The sequence below is a fragment of the Hylobates moloch genome, unplaced genomic scaffold (assembly GCF_009828535.3).
Source record: "Hylobates moloch isolate HMO894 unplaced genomic scaffold, HMol_V3 SCAFFOLD_16, whole genome shotgun sequence".
In the NCBI taxonomy this organism is placed as follows: Eukaryota; Metazoa; Chordata; class Mammalia; order Primates; family Hylobatidae; genus Hylobates; species Hylobates moloch.
Genome location: NW_026652291.1, coordinates 13316277 through 13328858, shown reverse-complemented (window position 1 = coordinate 13328858; position 12582 = coordinate 13316277). Strand labels below are relative to the sequence as shown.

At 38.7% G+C, this 12582-nt stretch overlaps 1 protein-coding gene across 4 annotated transcripts in view; it reads left to right on the top strand.

The window, feature by feature from the left end:
* CPSF2 (cleavage and polyadenylation specific factor 2) overlaps positions 1 to 6630 on the top strand; it is a 39682-nt gene extending 33052 nt beyond the window's left edge. For all 4 annotated transcript variants that reach the window (XM_032179842.2, XM_032179838.2, XM_032179837.2 and 1 more), the window contains 5 exons: positions 786 to 938; positions 1967 to 2192; positions 3294 to 3593; positions 5687 to 5821; positions 6223 to 6630. In XM_032179842.2, the coding sequence (XP_032035733.1) occupies positions 786 to 938; positions 1967 to 2192; positions 3294 to 3593; positions 5687 to 5821; positions 6223 to 6315 (907 nt within the window). In that variant the 3' untranslated portion in view covers positions 6316 to 6630. The remainder of the gene's footprint in view (positions 1 to 785; positions 939 to 1966; positions 2193 to 3293; positions 3594 to 5686; positions 5822 to 6222) is intronic.
* Positions 6631 to 12582: the final 5952 nt, after the last annotated feature.

The following is a 12582-nucleotide window of genomic DNA, read 5'->3' as shown; positions in this document are numbered from 1 at the left end:
CATTTTGGGAGGCTGAGATGGGAGGATCACTTGAGCTCGGGAGTATGAGACCAGCTCAGGCAATATAGTGAGACCCCCATCTCTATCTTTAAAAAAAAAAAAAAAAAAAAAGAACTTTGGATGGCTGGTGATTGCATTACCAATGGATTATGTCTTAAGTATTATACAAGTTTTATGAGATTAAGAGGAATGTGAGATAGCGTGAGTGAAATCATGGAAAAATCTACAAAATCTATACTTTAGAAAAACAACTGCAATCACTTTGAAAACACTACTATCCTGTGTGAAAAAAAAAAAAAGAAAAACATAATACAGGCCAGGTGTGATGGCTCATGCCTATAATCCCAGCACTTTGGGAGGCCGAGACAGGTGGATCACGAGGTCAGGAGTTCAGGACCAGCCTGGCCAAGATGGTAAAACCCCATCTCCACTAAAAATACAAAAAAATTAGCTGGGCGTGGTGGCAGGCGCCTGTAATCCTAGCTACTCTGGAGGCTGAGGCAGAGAATTGCTTGAACAGGGAGGCGGAGGTTGCAGTGAGCCGAGATGGCACCACCACACTCCAGCCTGGGTGACAGAGAGAGACTCCATCTCAAAAAAAACCAAAAAATCCAATACATACAATCATCTGGTAATTGATATGAAATTGCATCAGCTTTGGATGAAATGTATATTTAAATCTTGAGATATGTGAGGACTCCAAAAATTATGCCACCTACTAGTTATATATGTTATGTAGTATTAGCTTGCTTTTTACTGCTTCTAATTAGAGACTTATTATTTAGACCAGAGGATTTCTTAGTGCCAGAGCTTCAAGCTACTGAAGAAGAAAAAAGCAAATTAGAATCTGGTTTGACAAATGGAGATGAACCTATGGATCAGGATTTATCTGATGTTCCTACTAAATGTATTTCTACAACAGAGTCTATTGAAATAAAGTAAGTGCTTTTGTGACATTTTGAAAATAGATTATAAGATAAAATTTCAAGCATTTGAATTACATAATTTACATTATTTCAAGCAAAATTTCTGAATATTCTTTAGTAAGTTTGTGCTTTTAAAATTTATTTTTGTATGAAGAGACTTGTGAAGTATGGTGGCATGATATTTTCTCTTCATTAATGGTATTTGAATGCCAACGTAATTGAATTGGTGGTGGTGGGGGGTGCTTAAATTGTAGCATTAAATTGTACATTTATATGAAGAAAAATTATTTTTGGCCTTTTTATTCTGTAAGCAGGTGAAAGGGAATAGTGTAACTCACAGTTTAATTTTTCTGAGTAACTGCTTGTTTCATAAAATATGCTCCTTGACTTAAATATCTCTAAGACCCTAATGTCTGGAAAATACTGTTGTGATCTGAAGTAGTTAGAAACCTTTTTTCTCCCCCCTTCTACTTAGTTAAATAATACCAGTAAGTGATCATTTTGGAATTTCTTTTAAGTCATCAGAGAACAAAGTGTTTTATTTGTCCAGTAATATCATTTAGTATATATTTTTGGGTATAGATAAGATCTAAATAATACAGATAGGGCCAGGCACGGTGGCTGATGCCTGTAATCCCAGTACTTTGGTAGGCTGAGGTAGGCTGATCACTCGAGATCAGGAGTTTGAGACCAGCCTGGCCAACATGGTGAAATCTCATCTCTACTAAAAATGCAAAATTATCCCTGCGTGGCGGTGCACGCCTATGATCCCAGTTACTTGGGAGGCTGAGTCAGGAGATTCGCTTGAACCCGGGAGGTAGAGGTTGCAATGAGCGAAGATCATGCTACTGCACTCTAGCCTGGGCAAAAGAGCGAGACCCAATTTCAGAAAAATAAATAAATAAAAATAAATAAATCATACAGATACTATAACACGTGTATTTCTCAAATCCTAGTGTTATATATTGTATACATGATAAAAGCCATTTTTTTTTAGAATTATGAGAAAAGTTATTTTGAATAATCATATCTAATTACAGAGCCCGGGTTACCTACATAGACTATGAAGGACGCTCTGATGGGGATTCCATTAAAAAAATCATTAATCAGATGAAACCACGACAGTTGATCATCGTCCATGGCCCACCAGAGGCCAGTCAAGATCTGGCAGAGTGCTGTCGTGCCTTTGGTGGGAAAGATATTAAAGTGTACATGCCAAAGCTACATGAAACAGTTGATGCCACTAGTGAAACTCACATCTACCAGGTAAACATGCCAGGAGTTGCCATTGAGTAGAAATAAGTACTTTTTGTTGCAGGTTAGGACAGATAACATTAGAAATACAGAGATGTGTGAGACAGACAGACATGGATAGTCTCCTGCCCTAGCAGACCTGATAGGGTATGGGGCTTAGAACAAGGAAATACCATTTATCATGTTGTTGTGCCACTGAGAGAAGAAGTATAGGATGCTATGAGAGTATCAAGAGGGGAAACCACCCACATTTAGAGGTTTAGGAAAGGTTTCCTACAGGAAGTGATAACTAATCCTAACTGATGTTTAGATGGGTTGTCAGGACAGACAGAGTAGGAAAGGGGGGAAAGAGCATTCTAGGCAGAGGGAACCATATTTGCAAAAGTACAGAGGTGAGGAAAACGATTAAGAATTCAAAAGTTTTAGAAGAATTCCTGGATATCAAGGTTCTACTCCTAATTGGAACAAATGGAGACAGATACCAAATATAGGACTAGCACACTAGAGAGATAAATTTTGTCTGGTAATGGAAGATGGTGTCAGTTTAAGGCCAGAGTGATGTCTATATCTGGAAGAAATGGATGTGCACATACCAGGCAGGAAATTTATTCTGGGCAGAGTAAGAAGAAGCAACCTTCCAAGAATATGGAGATGTGAAATTCTGTGGTATGTTCAGGAAAGGACTAGCAGTTCACTACCTACTGAAGTATGCCAAGTACTAGAGGATGGGACTAATCAGTGGTTCTCAACCTTGACTGCACATAAGAATCATCTGGGGAGTTTTGTGAGGGTCAGAGAGACTCAGTGTTCTGGTCTTAATCTTACCAGTTATGTTAGAAACACTGGATATGAGGCCCTGATATACTTTTTGTTTTAATTGCCATATGATTCCATTTTGTAGTCAGGGTTAAGAATCTCTATTTTGGAAAGTAGGCAGGGGCCCAGTGATCTGCAGGTAATGAGGTCATTGCAGGTCATTGTCGGACTCAGCTGAGTGAAAGATTTTCCAATTTTAACATATTACCAGAGGTAGAAAATGATAATAGGTTATATTTAATTTGTTAATCTATATTCTGTGGGTTTTATTTCTCTCCCCCTCCTTTGCATATCTAGGTGAGGTTAAAAGACTCACTTGTCAGCTCTCTTCAGTTTTGTAAGGCAAAAGATGCTGAATTAGCTTGGATAGATGGTGTCTTAGATATGAGAGTTTCCAAAGTGGACACAGGGGTTATTTTAGAAGAAGGAGAACTAAAGGATGATGGAGAAGACTCAGAGATGCAAGTGGAAGCTCCCTCAGATTCTAGCGTTATAGCACAACAAAAGGCCATGAAAAGTCTGTTCGGAGATGATGAAAAAGAAACAGGTGAAGAAAGTGAGATCATTCCTACTTTGGAACCCTTGCCACCTCATGAGGTAAAAAAAGCATGTGCTTTTTTGATTTCTTCCTGAATTTGTCATCCTTCTAGTTTTCGTGTCTTTTGGTTTTTTTTCCCCCTTCTAAAACTAAGTGGGTCTGTGGAACCTTGTATATTTTTAACCATTTAAAATATGTGTCAGCTGGGGGCAGTGACTCAGCCTGTAATCCCAGCACTTTGGGAGGTTGAGGTGGGAGAATTGCTTGAGGCCAGGAGCTCTAGTTCAGCCTGATTATAGGGACACCCTGTCAAAAACCTAGTCGGCATGGTGGCGTGCACCTGTAATCTCAGCTAAGAAGGCTGAGGCAGGAGGATTGCTTGAGCTCAGGAGTTCGAGACTACAGTGAGCCACAATTGTGCCACTGCATCTAGCCTATGTGATAGAGCGAGACCCTGTCTTGAACATAAAATATGTCTCACATTTGGGCTGATTTTGGAGTTTTTAAAAAAGAGAACTTGTGACATGCTTCTGTGTGTATGTCTCTGTGTATATATTAATTCTATATAGCTAAGGAATGACATATCTTTAGCAAATCTTTTAAGGTACGTAATTGTTTCATGTTTTTTTTTTGGTATGGATTTTTAAATTTTAAGTTTGATGATTGTGAGGATCACCTGCCTGCTTCCAGTCAGGAGATTTATAGTTTTCTAAGAAAGTCAAACTGTTTGTTTGTTTGTTTGTTTGTTTTGAGATGGAGTCTCGCTCTGTTGCCCGGGATTGAGTGCAGTGGTGTGATCTTGGCTCACTGCAACCTCTGCCTCTCGAATTCAAGCGATTCTCCTGCCTCAGCCTCCCAAGTAGCTGGGATTACAGGCATGAGCCACCCGGCCCAGCTAGTTTTTGTATTTTTAGTAGAAACAGGGTTTTGCCATGTTGGCCAGGCTGGTCTTGAACTCCTGACCTCAGGTGATCCACCCACCTCAGCATCCCAAAGTGCTGAGATTACAGGCGTGAGCCAGTGTACCCGGCCAATAGTCATACACTCCATTTTTTTATGTTATTCAGTTCAAATAACTTTTGGTTTTGATATAGTTAGAAATCTTTAAGTATAGATATAATTTATTCTAGCATTTACATATTCTTTAGAGGTATCTAACTAGCAAGATTCTAAGTAATTAAACTTGGAAAAATATTAAAACTATGAATCCTACATGCATATCAAGTGATGTCTTCAGCCCTACTATGAAATTAAGAATAGAGAGACAGCCTCTGTTGTTGGATTTCCTTCTAGTACAACTCTCAAAATTGGGAGGAGGAATAAGAATATTTTTTTCTTCTGTGCTAAAGCTAATGCTCTTCAAAGTAATGTCAAAGCAGAAAGCAGCAGCATTAGGCAAGAACCGCTTTCCTTACTGATTGTAGAACCTATGGCATCCATTGCATTTGCCCTGAGGAAGGAGGGACAGGGAAAATGGGATTGGGGAGGAAATGTCTTTTGAAGTAAGCAAATGACTGGGATCTAGAAAATGAATTTTTGGTTCAGTCCTGCCCATGGCACTCTAGTTGACTCCCTTAGGCAAGTGAATGAGTGAAGAGCATAACATTACCAAACGTCTCTGTTATGACGAGGCATGACTAATAAAACTGATGGTGAAACAGAAAACGTGAAGGGCTTTGTAATGTTAAATAATGGGGTAAAATTTAGAATAACAACTTGGAGGCCGGGTGCAGTGGCTCACGCCTGTAATCCCAGCACTTTGGGAGGCCGAGGTGGGCGGATCACGAGGTCAGGAGATCGAGACCATCCTGGCTAACACAGTGAAACCCCGTCTCTACTAAAAATACAAAAGAATTAGCCGGGCGTGGTAGCAGGCACCTGTAGTCCCAGCTCCTCTGGAGGCTGAGGCAGGAGAATGGCGTGAACCCGGGAGGTGGAGCTTGCAGTGAGCCGAGACTCCGTCTCAAAAAAAAAAAAAAAAAAAAGAATAACAACTTGGAATGTGATTTACAGTCTTGAAATGATCTGTCAAAGAACTTCAGGGAATAATAGAAAATCTCTTAGAGATCATGTAGTATTTTACTTTATTCAGTACAGTTGCATGTTTGGTGTTTTACTTGAAGTTATTCATTCCCCTTTGACCTTATCTAAGGTTCCTGGACATCAGTCAGTTTTTATGAATGAACCAAGACTGTCAGACTTCAAGCAAGTTCTCTTACGGGAGGGGATTCAAGCTGAATTTGTAGGAGGTGTACTTGTTTGCAACAATCAAGTAGCAGTCCGCAGAGTAAGTGTGTTTTCAATAAGGGCTGAATTGGACACATACTTCTGAAGTTTTGTCATTTTGAAATTCGGCAATTCTTGATTGGTATTTTCACAAAACTGAAGATCAGTAATTTATATTCATGATCACGACCTCAAAGGCTTACAGAAGTCTTATTGACTTGAAGGCTTATGAAAGACTCTTGAAGAAATGATACATAATTTTATTGTAAATTTTAATTATTTGAATCTTGTGACATTTATGTCTATGTAAAATTCATGACTTCAATATTATATCCATATGCTGTGAATCAGAGCAACCCATGTCCTGACCAATCATAATCTATTTCATATATTTCGGTTATTATGTCTGCATATTAATGAATAGAAAATGTACTAAAGAATTCTTTTTTATTTGGTTTCTAGACGGAAACTGGACGCATTGGATTAGAAGGCTGCCTTTGTCAAGATTTTTATAGGATAAGAGACCTTTTATATGAACAATATGCCATTGTATAAAGGACATGATGTCAAGAAGTATCTGCTTGACCTTTCTAAGAAAAAGGGATTCTTATCTTACTCTGAGCTTTTGATGTTTTGTTTTGTAACATACAAAAAGAATCTGCCAGAAAAACTTACATGTATTAGATTTTTAAAAATATAGAGAACATTTTGCAAATGCTCAAAGGAGCATTCTATCTTTTGGCTTTCAGAGTGATAGAGCTCTTAACAGGTGCACAGGCCCAAGAGCTGAAGGTGATTGGTTTTCTTTACAGACTCCTTGTTCTAGAAGGGCTTTTTACTTGAATAAAACAATGCAACTTAGCAAACCAATTCATGGCCTTAGAGAAACATTTTTGCATGAGTTCTTACAAACTGTTTGTTATACTTTCTGGAATGATAAGTGAGAATTATTTAGAAAAGACATGCTCCAAAAAAAACCAAAACTGATAAAACAGTTTTTCGAAGCTTATTTTTAAAAGCATACATGCTACGACTCTCTCCAGTTTGAATATGCAATTGTTTTCACAGGCAGGATGTCTGTTTTCTGCCTATATTTCCCAGTGATTTACTCTAGGGTAAGGTAGTACACATTTGGTTCAGAAATCAATTTTTATTTCTCCTATATCTTGTTTTATCAAGTTTTGTTGTGGCATTTCAATGTAAATTATAACACCATCATTTGAGTATACATAATTCAAAAGAACTCCTTGATGCAGTATAGTCTTAAGGGTTCTGCATACATTTTAGAAACATCTTAGCCATAAGTTAGGTCCTGTATTAAACTATTTAGTGCTCTGTTTTTAAGAAAACAAATGTTGAACCTCACACTTCTATGTGGTGACAGTGTAATTTAATTAAAAGGTGTAAATGTTTTCATCTCTTAGGCTTGCTGTCTCCTAAGGTCACCCAAGCAGTAGTTGGATTTTATACACATTACTACTAAAATAATACTGAAGTTGGATAAGGTTATCCTTTCTGTGTTTGTGTCTTTCTTGTGACTAACTACCCTGATATAGTATTAACCACTGTGTTCAAGAGTAAAAACAATATATGCAATTTTCATTGAACTTAAAGAGTGAAAACCATGTAAACTATTGAAACTATTGTAATCCATTAATGCTTTTTTAGAATGGCAGCTCCTTGATGTTTATTTCTCAAATGGTTAAGCCCTCTTCTTTACTCTTAATTTTTTTTTTTTGAGACAGAGTCACCCAGGCTGGAGTGCAGTGGTGAGATTTTGGCTCACTATAACCTCTTCCTCCAGGGTTCAAGTGATTCTCCCACCTCAGCCTCTCAAGTAGCTGGGACTACGGGCACATGCCACTGCACCTGGCTAATTTTTATATTTTTAGTAGAGACAGGGTTTCACCATGTTGGCCAGGCTGGTCTCAAACTCCTGACCTCAAGCGATCCACCCACCTAGGCCTCCCAAAGTGCTGGGATTACAGGCATGAATCACCACAACTAGCCTACCCTTAGATTTTTGGAAGGATCGACCTTCTTACTTTACTATGTGTGGAACAACCCAGTAATATCAGACTTGAATTACTATTTCATTCTATTTCAAATGCTTACAAAGCTTCTATTGTTAGATTATAGTGTTAATGCACAGTTTACAGACTTTTGATATGGAAAACCAGATAAAACAATGTTACAAAAGGCAAATATAAAGAGTATGTTTTCTTTTTAGTGCTTTAGAAAAATTTCACTTAAACTCTTATTACTGTATAGATTAAGCACTATAATGCTATTTATATTCCAGGGGAAAGAAAATCTGAATTTGTTTTATGGTTTAAAGCATCTAGTTTACATATTGTATTGTAATACTGATACGGTTTGGCTGTGTCCCCACCAAATTGAATTGTGTTAATAGTTCTCATAATCCCTACATGTTGTGGGAGGGACCCAGTGGGCAATAATTTAATCATGGTGGCAGTCACCCTCATGCTGTTCTTGTGATGGTGAGTTCTCATGAGATCTGATGGGTGTTTTTTTTTTGTTTTTTGTTTTGTTTTGTTTTTTGAGACGGAGTTTTGCTCCTGTTGCCCAGACTGGAGTGCAATGGCACGATCTCGGCTCACCACAACCTCTGCCTGCCGGGTTCAAGCGATTCTCCTGCCTCAGCATCTCGAATAGCTGGGATTACAGGCATGCACCACCACGCCCGGCTAATTCTGTATTTTTAGTAGAGACGGGGTTTCTCCATGTTCGTTAGGCTGGCCTCAAACTCCCGACCTCAGGTGATCCGCCCGCCTCGGCCTCCCAAAGTGCTGGGATTACAGGCGTGAGCCACTGCGCCTGGCCCAAGATCTGATGGTTTTGTAAGGGGATTTTCCCCCTTTGCTCGGCACTTCTTCCTGCTGCCACGTGAAGAAGGACGTGTTTGCTTCCCCTTCCACCATGATTGTAAGTTTCATGAGGCCTCCCCAGCCTGTGGGACTGTGAGTCAATTAAACCTCTTTACTTTATAAATTAACCAGTCTCGGGCAATTCTTTATAGCAGTGTGAGAACAGACTAATATGAATACCAATATTGAAAAATTGTTTTTTGCCTCACCTTTCTCTTGTCCTATGAACAGAAATTAAATTTTAAAGTATTGCCTTAAGATGGCTGTGCTAAATAATAATCATTGCAAGAGCAATACTTTTACCTGTTTCTAGATGACAATATTACTAAAATTTCTCAAATGAAGACTTTGTTTTAGCTTCAATTACTTCAGAAAATATAAATTTTAAAAATGACTATGAGATAAATCATGAACTCAGTGGAATTTTCAGATGAGATGGGGTGCGTTCAGGGTGGTATGACTAGACGGAATTTTCAGATCTTTATTATTTAGAGGCAAGTATAGGTATAACGTGGACTATCAACTGATATCTGCAAATAATTTGGTTAAAAAGAAATTTGACTGTAGTATTTGTTGCAGTAGGATTATAAATGTCAAATATCATTGTAAACATTTCTATGTTTTTAGAAATATCTTGGGTGGCCTGAAACAGAAGTGAGGAAATCAATTTTTTAAGGTGAGCCATTTGGCTTTTTAAAAAAATTGAGATACAATTTACATACCATAAAGTTCATGCTTCTAAAGTGTACCATTCATTGGTGTTAGTATATTTAGAGTTGTATAACTATTACCACTATATAATCCCAGCACACTTTTCATCACTCCAAAAAGAAACACCATACCCACTACCAGTCACCCCTCATGCCCCCTTCCTATGACCCCTGGCAGCCATTAATCTACTTTCTGTCTCTTTGAATTTGCATTTTCTGGACAGTTCATAAAAGTTGAATAATACGGCCGGGCACTGTGGCTCACGCCTGTAATCCCAGCACTTTCGGAGGCTGAGGCAGGTGGATCACAAGGGCAGGAGATCGAGACCATCGTGGCTAACATGGTGAAACCCTGTCTCTACTAAAAATACAAAAAATTAGCCGGGCGAGGTGGCGGGCGCCTATAGTCCCAGCTGTTCGGGAGGCTGAGACAGGAGAATGGCGTGAACCCAGGAGGCAGAGCTTGCAGTGAGCCAAGATTGTGCCACTGCACTCCAGCCTGGGCGACAGCGAGACTCCATCTCAAAAAAAAAAAAAAAATTGAATAATACAATATATGATCTTTTATGTTTGACTTCTTTCACTTAGCATAATGTTTTCAGAGTGCATCACTGTTACAGCATGTGTCAGTACCCTTTTTGTGACTGAATATTATTCCACTGAATGGATATACCACATTTTATCCGTTCATCCGTTGATGTACATTTGAGTTGATTCCAAATTTTGGCTATTAAGAAGAATGCTGCTCTGAACATTCATGTGCAAGTTTTTTTTTTTTTTTTGTATGTACATATGTTTTCAATTTTCTTGGGCATATATCTAAGAATTAGAATTGCTGGATCATACAGTAATTCTGCTTAACCTTTTGAGGAGCTGCCAGGCTGTTTTCCAAAGTGGCTACAACATTTTGCATTTTCACCAGCACGTGTTTGAGGGTTCCATTTTCTCCTCGTTCCTGGCAACATTTATTACTGCCTTTTTAAATTTTAGTCATCATAGTGTGGGTGAAGAAGTGTCTCACTGAGGTTTTGATTTGCATTTCCTTAATGACTGATGATGTGGAGCCTCTTTCCATGTACTTATTGACTTCTTGTATATTTTGGAGTAATATCTGTTCATATCCTTTGTCCATTTTCAATTTGTTTATCTTTATTGTTGAGATGTAAGAGTTTTTTTTATATGTTTTCTGGATACTAAACCATTATATATTGATTTGCAAATATTTTATTCCATTCTGTGGCTTGTCTTTTCACTTTCTTGATAGTGTACTTTGAAGCACAAAAGTTTTTAATTTTGATAAAGTCCAATTTTGTTTTTTTCTCTTCAGTTCTTTGTGCTTGGTTTTATATCTTTTTTTTTTTTTTTTTTTTTTTGAGATGGAGTCTTGCTTTGTCACCCAGGCTGGAGTGTAGTGGTGCGATCTCAGCTCACTGCAACCTCTGCCTCTCAGATTCAAGTGATTCTCCTGCCTCAGCCTCCTGAGTACTGGGATTACAGGCACCCACCACCATGCCTGGCTAAATTTTTGTATTTTTAGTAGAGACATGGTTTTGCCATGTTGGCCAGGCTGGTCCTGAACTCCTAACCTCAAGTGATCCACCAGCCTCAGCCCCCGAAAGTGCCGGGATTACAGGTGTGAGCCACCTTGCCTGGCCTTGGTTTTATATCTTAAAAGCTATTCCTTCATTCAAAGTCACGAAGGTTTACACTTAATTTTTTTCTATCTAAAAAACCATTGCTTCATCTAAAGTCATGAAGATTTACACTCATTTTTTTTTTTTCTAACAGTTTTGTAGTTTAGGCTCTTATAGTTAGGTCTTTCATTTATTTTGAATTATTATCATTATTATTATTAATTTTTTTTTGAGGCAGGGTCTCGCTCTGTCACGCAGGCTGGTGTGCATTGGTGCAATCACAGCTCACTGCAGCTTCAGCCTCCTGGCCTCAAGCAGTCCTCCCACCTCAGCCTCCCAAGTAGCTGAGATTACAAGTGTGTGCCACCATGCCTGACTAATTTTTAAAATTTTTTTGTGAAGACAGGTTCTCACTCTGTTGCCCAAGCTGGTTGTCTCAAACTTCCAGACTCAAACAATTCTCCCACTTTGGCTGCCCAAAGTGCTGGGATTACAGGCATGAGTCACCATTCCTGGCATTAATTTTTGTATATGGTGTGAGGTAGGGGTCCAGTTTCATTTTTTTGCATGTGGATATCCAGTTGTCCCAGCATCACTTGTTGAAAAGACTATTTCTCCATTGATTTTTTTCTGCCACCCCTGTTTAAAATCAGTTGCCCATGAGTGTATGGGTTTGTTCCTGGACTTGAAATTATGTTTCACTGATCTGTATATCTATGCTAGTACCACATGTCTTCATTACTGTAGCTTTGTAGTAACTTTTGAAATTGGGGAAGTGTGAGTTCCCCAACTTGCATTCTCTTTCAGGATTGTTTTGGCTATGCTGGGTCTCTTGAATTTTTGTGTGAGTTTAAGATTCTGCTTATCGATTTCTTTTTTTTCTTTTTTCTTTCTTTCTTTTTTTTTCTCTTTGAGACAGCATCTTGCTCTGTCACCCAGGCTAGAGTGCTGTGGCTCAATCTCAGCTCACTGCAACCTCTACCTCCTGGGTTTGAGAGATTCTCCTGCCTCAGCCTCCAGAGTAGTTAGGACTACAGGTGCGTGCCACCACGCCAGGCTAATTTTTGTATTTTTAATAGAGATGGGGTTTCATCATGTTGGCCAGGCTGGTCTTGAACTCCTGACATCAAGTGATCCAGCTGCCTTGGCCTCTCAAAGTGCTGGGATTACAGGTGTGAGCCACCATACTCAGCCTAAGATTCGGCTTACCAATTTCTGCAAAAAAGTCCACTCATTTTTAATAGGAGGTAAAAAGCAGTTGACATTTATAACTTAGAGTCTTTTAATGTTAGTGCTGAAAGGGACTATAGAACTCATCTATTTCAACCCACTTATTTTATAATGGCCCTGTGCAAGGAAAGGGATTTGCTTGAGATCCACACAGCTGTTTAAAGGCAGAGTTGGGATTGGAACCAAGTCTTAGAGAATCCATTGTTGCTTCTACACTGCATTATTGCTTCGGTTCCCTAGTTTACATTCACTTTGCTTAGGAGTAATATGTTCAGTTTATCTTCTCTAAGAATGGCAGCTGTTATTTAGGACAATGGCATGCTGAGAAATAGATTGATTTCTATTCTATATTGTGTCCAG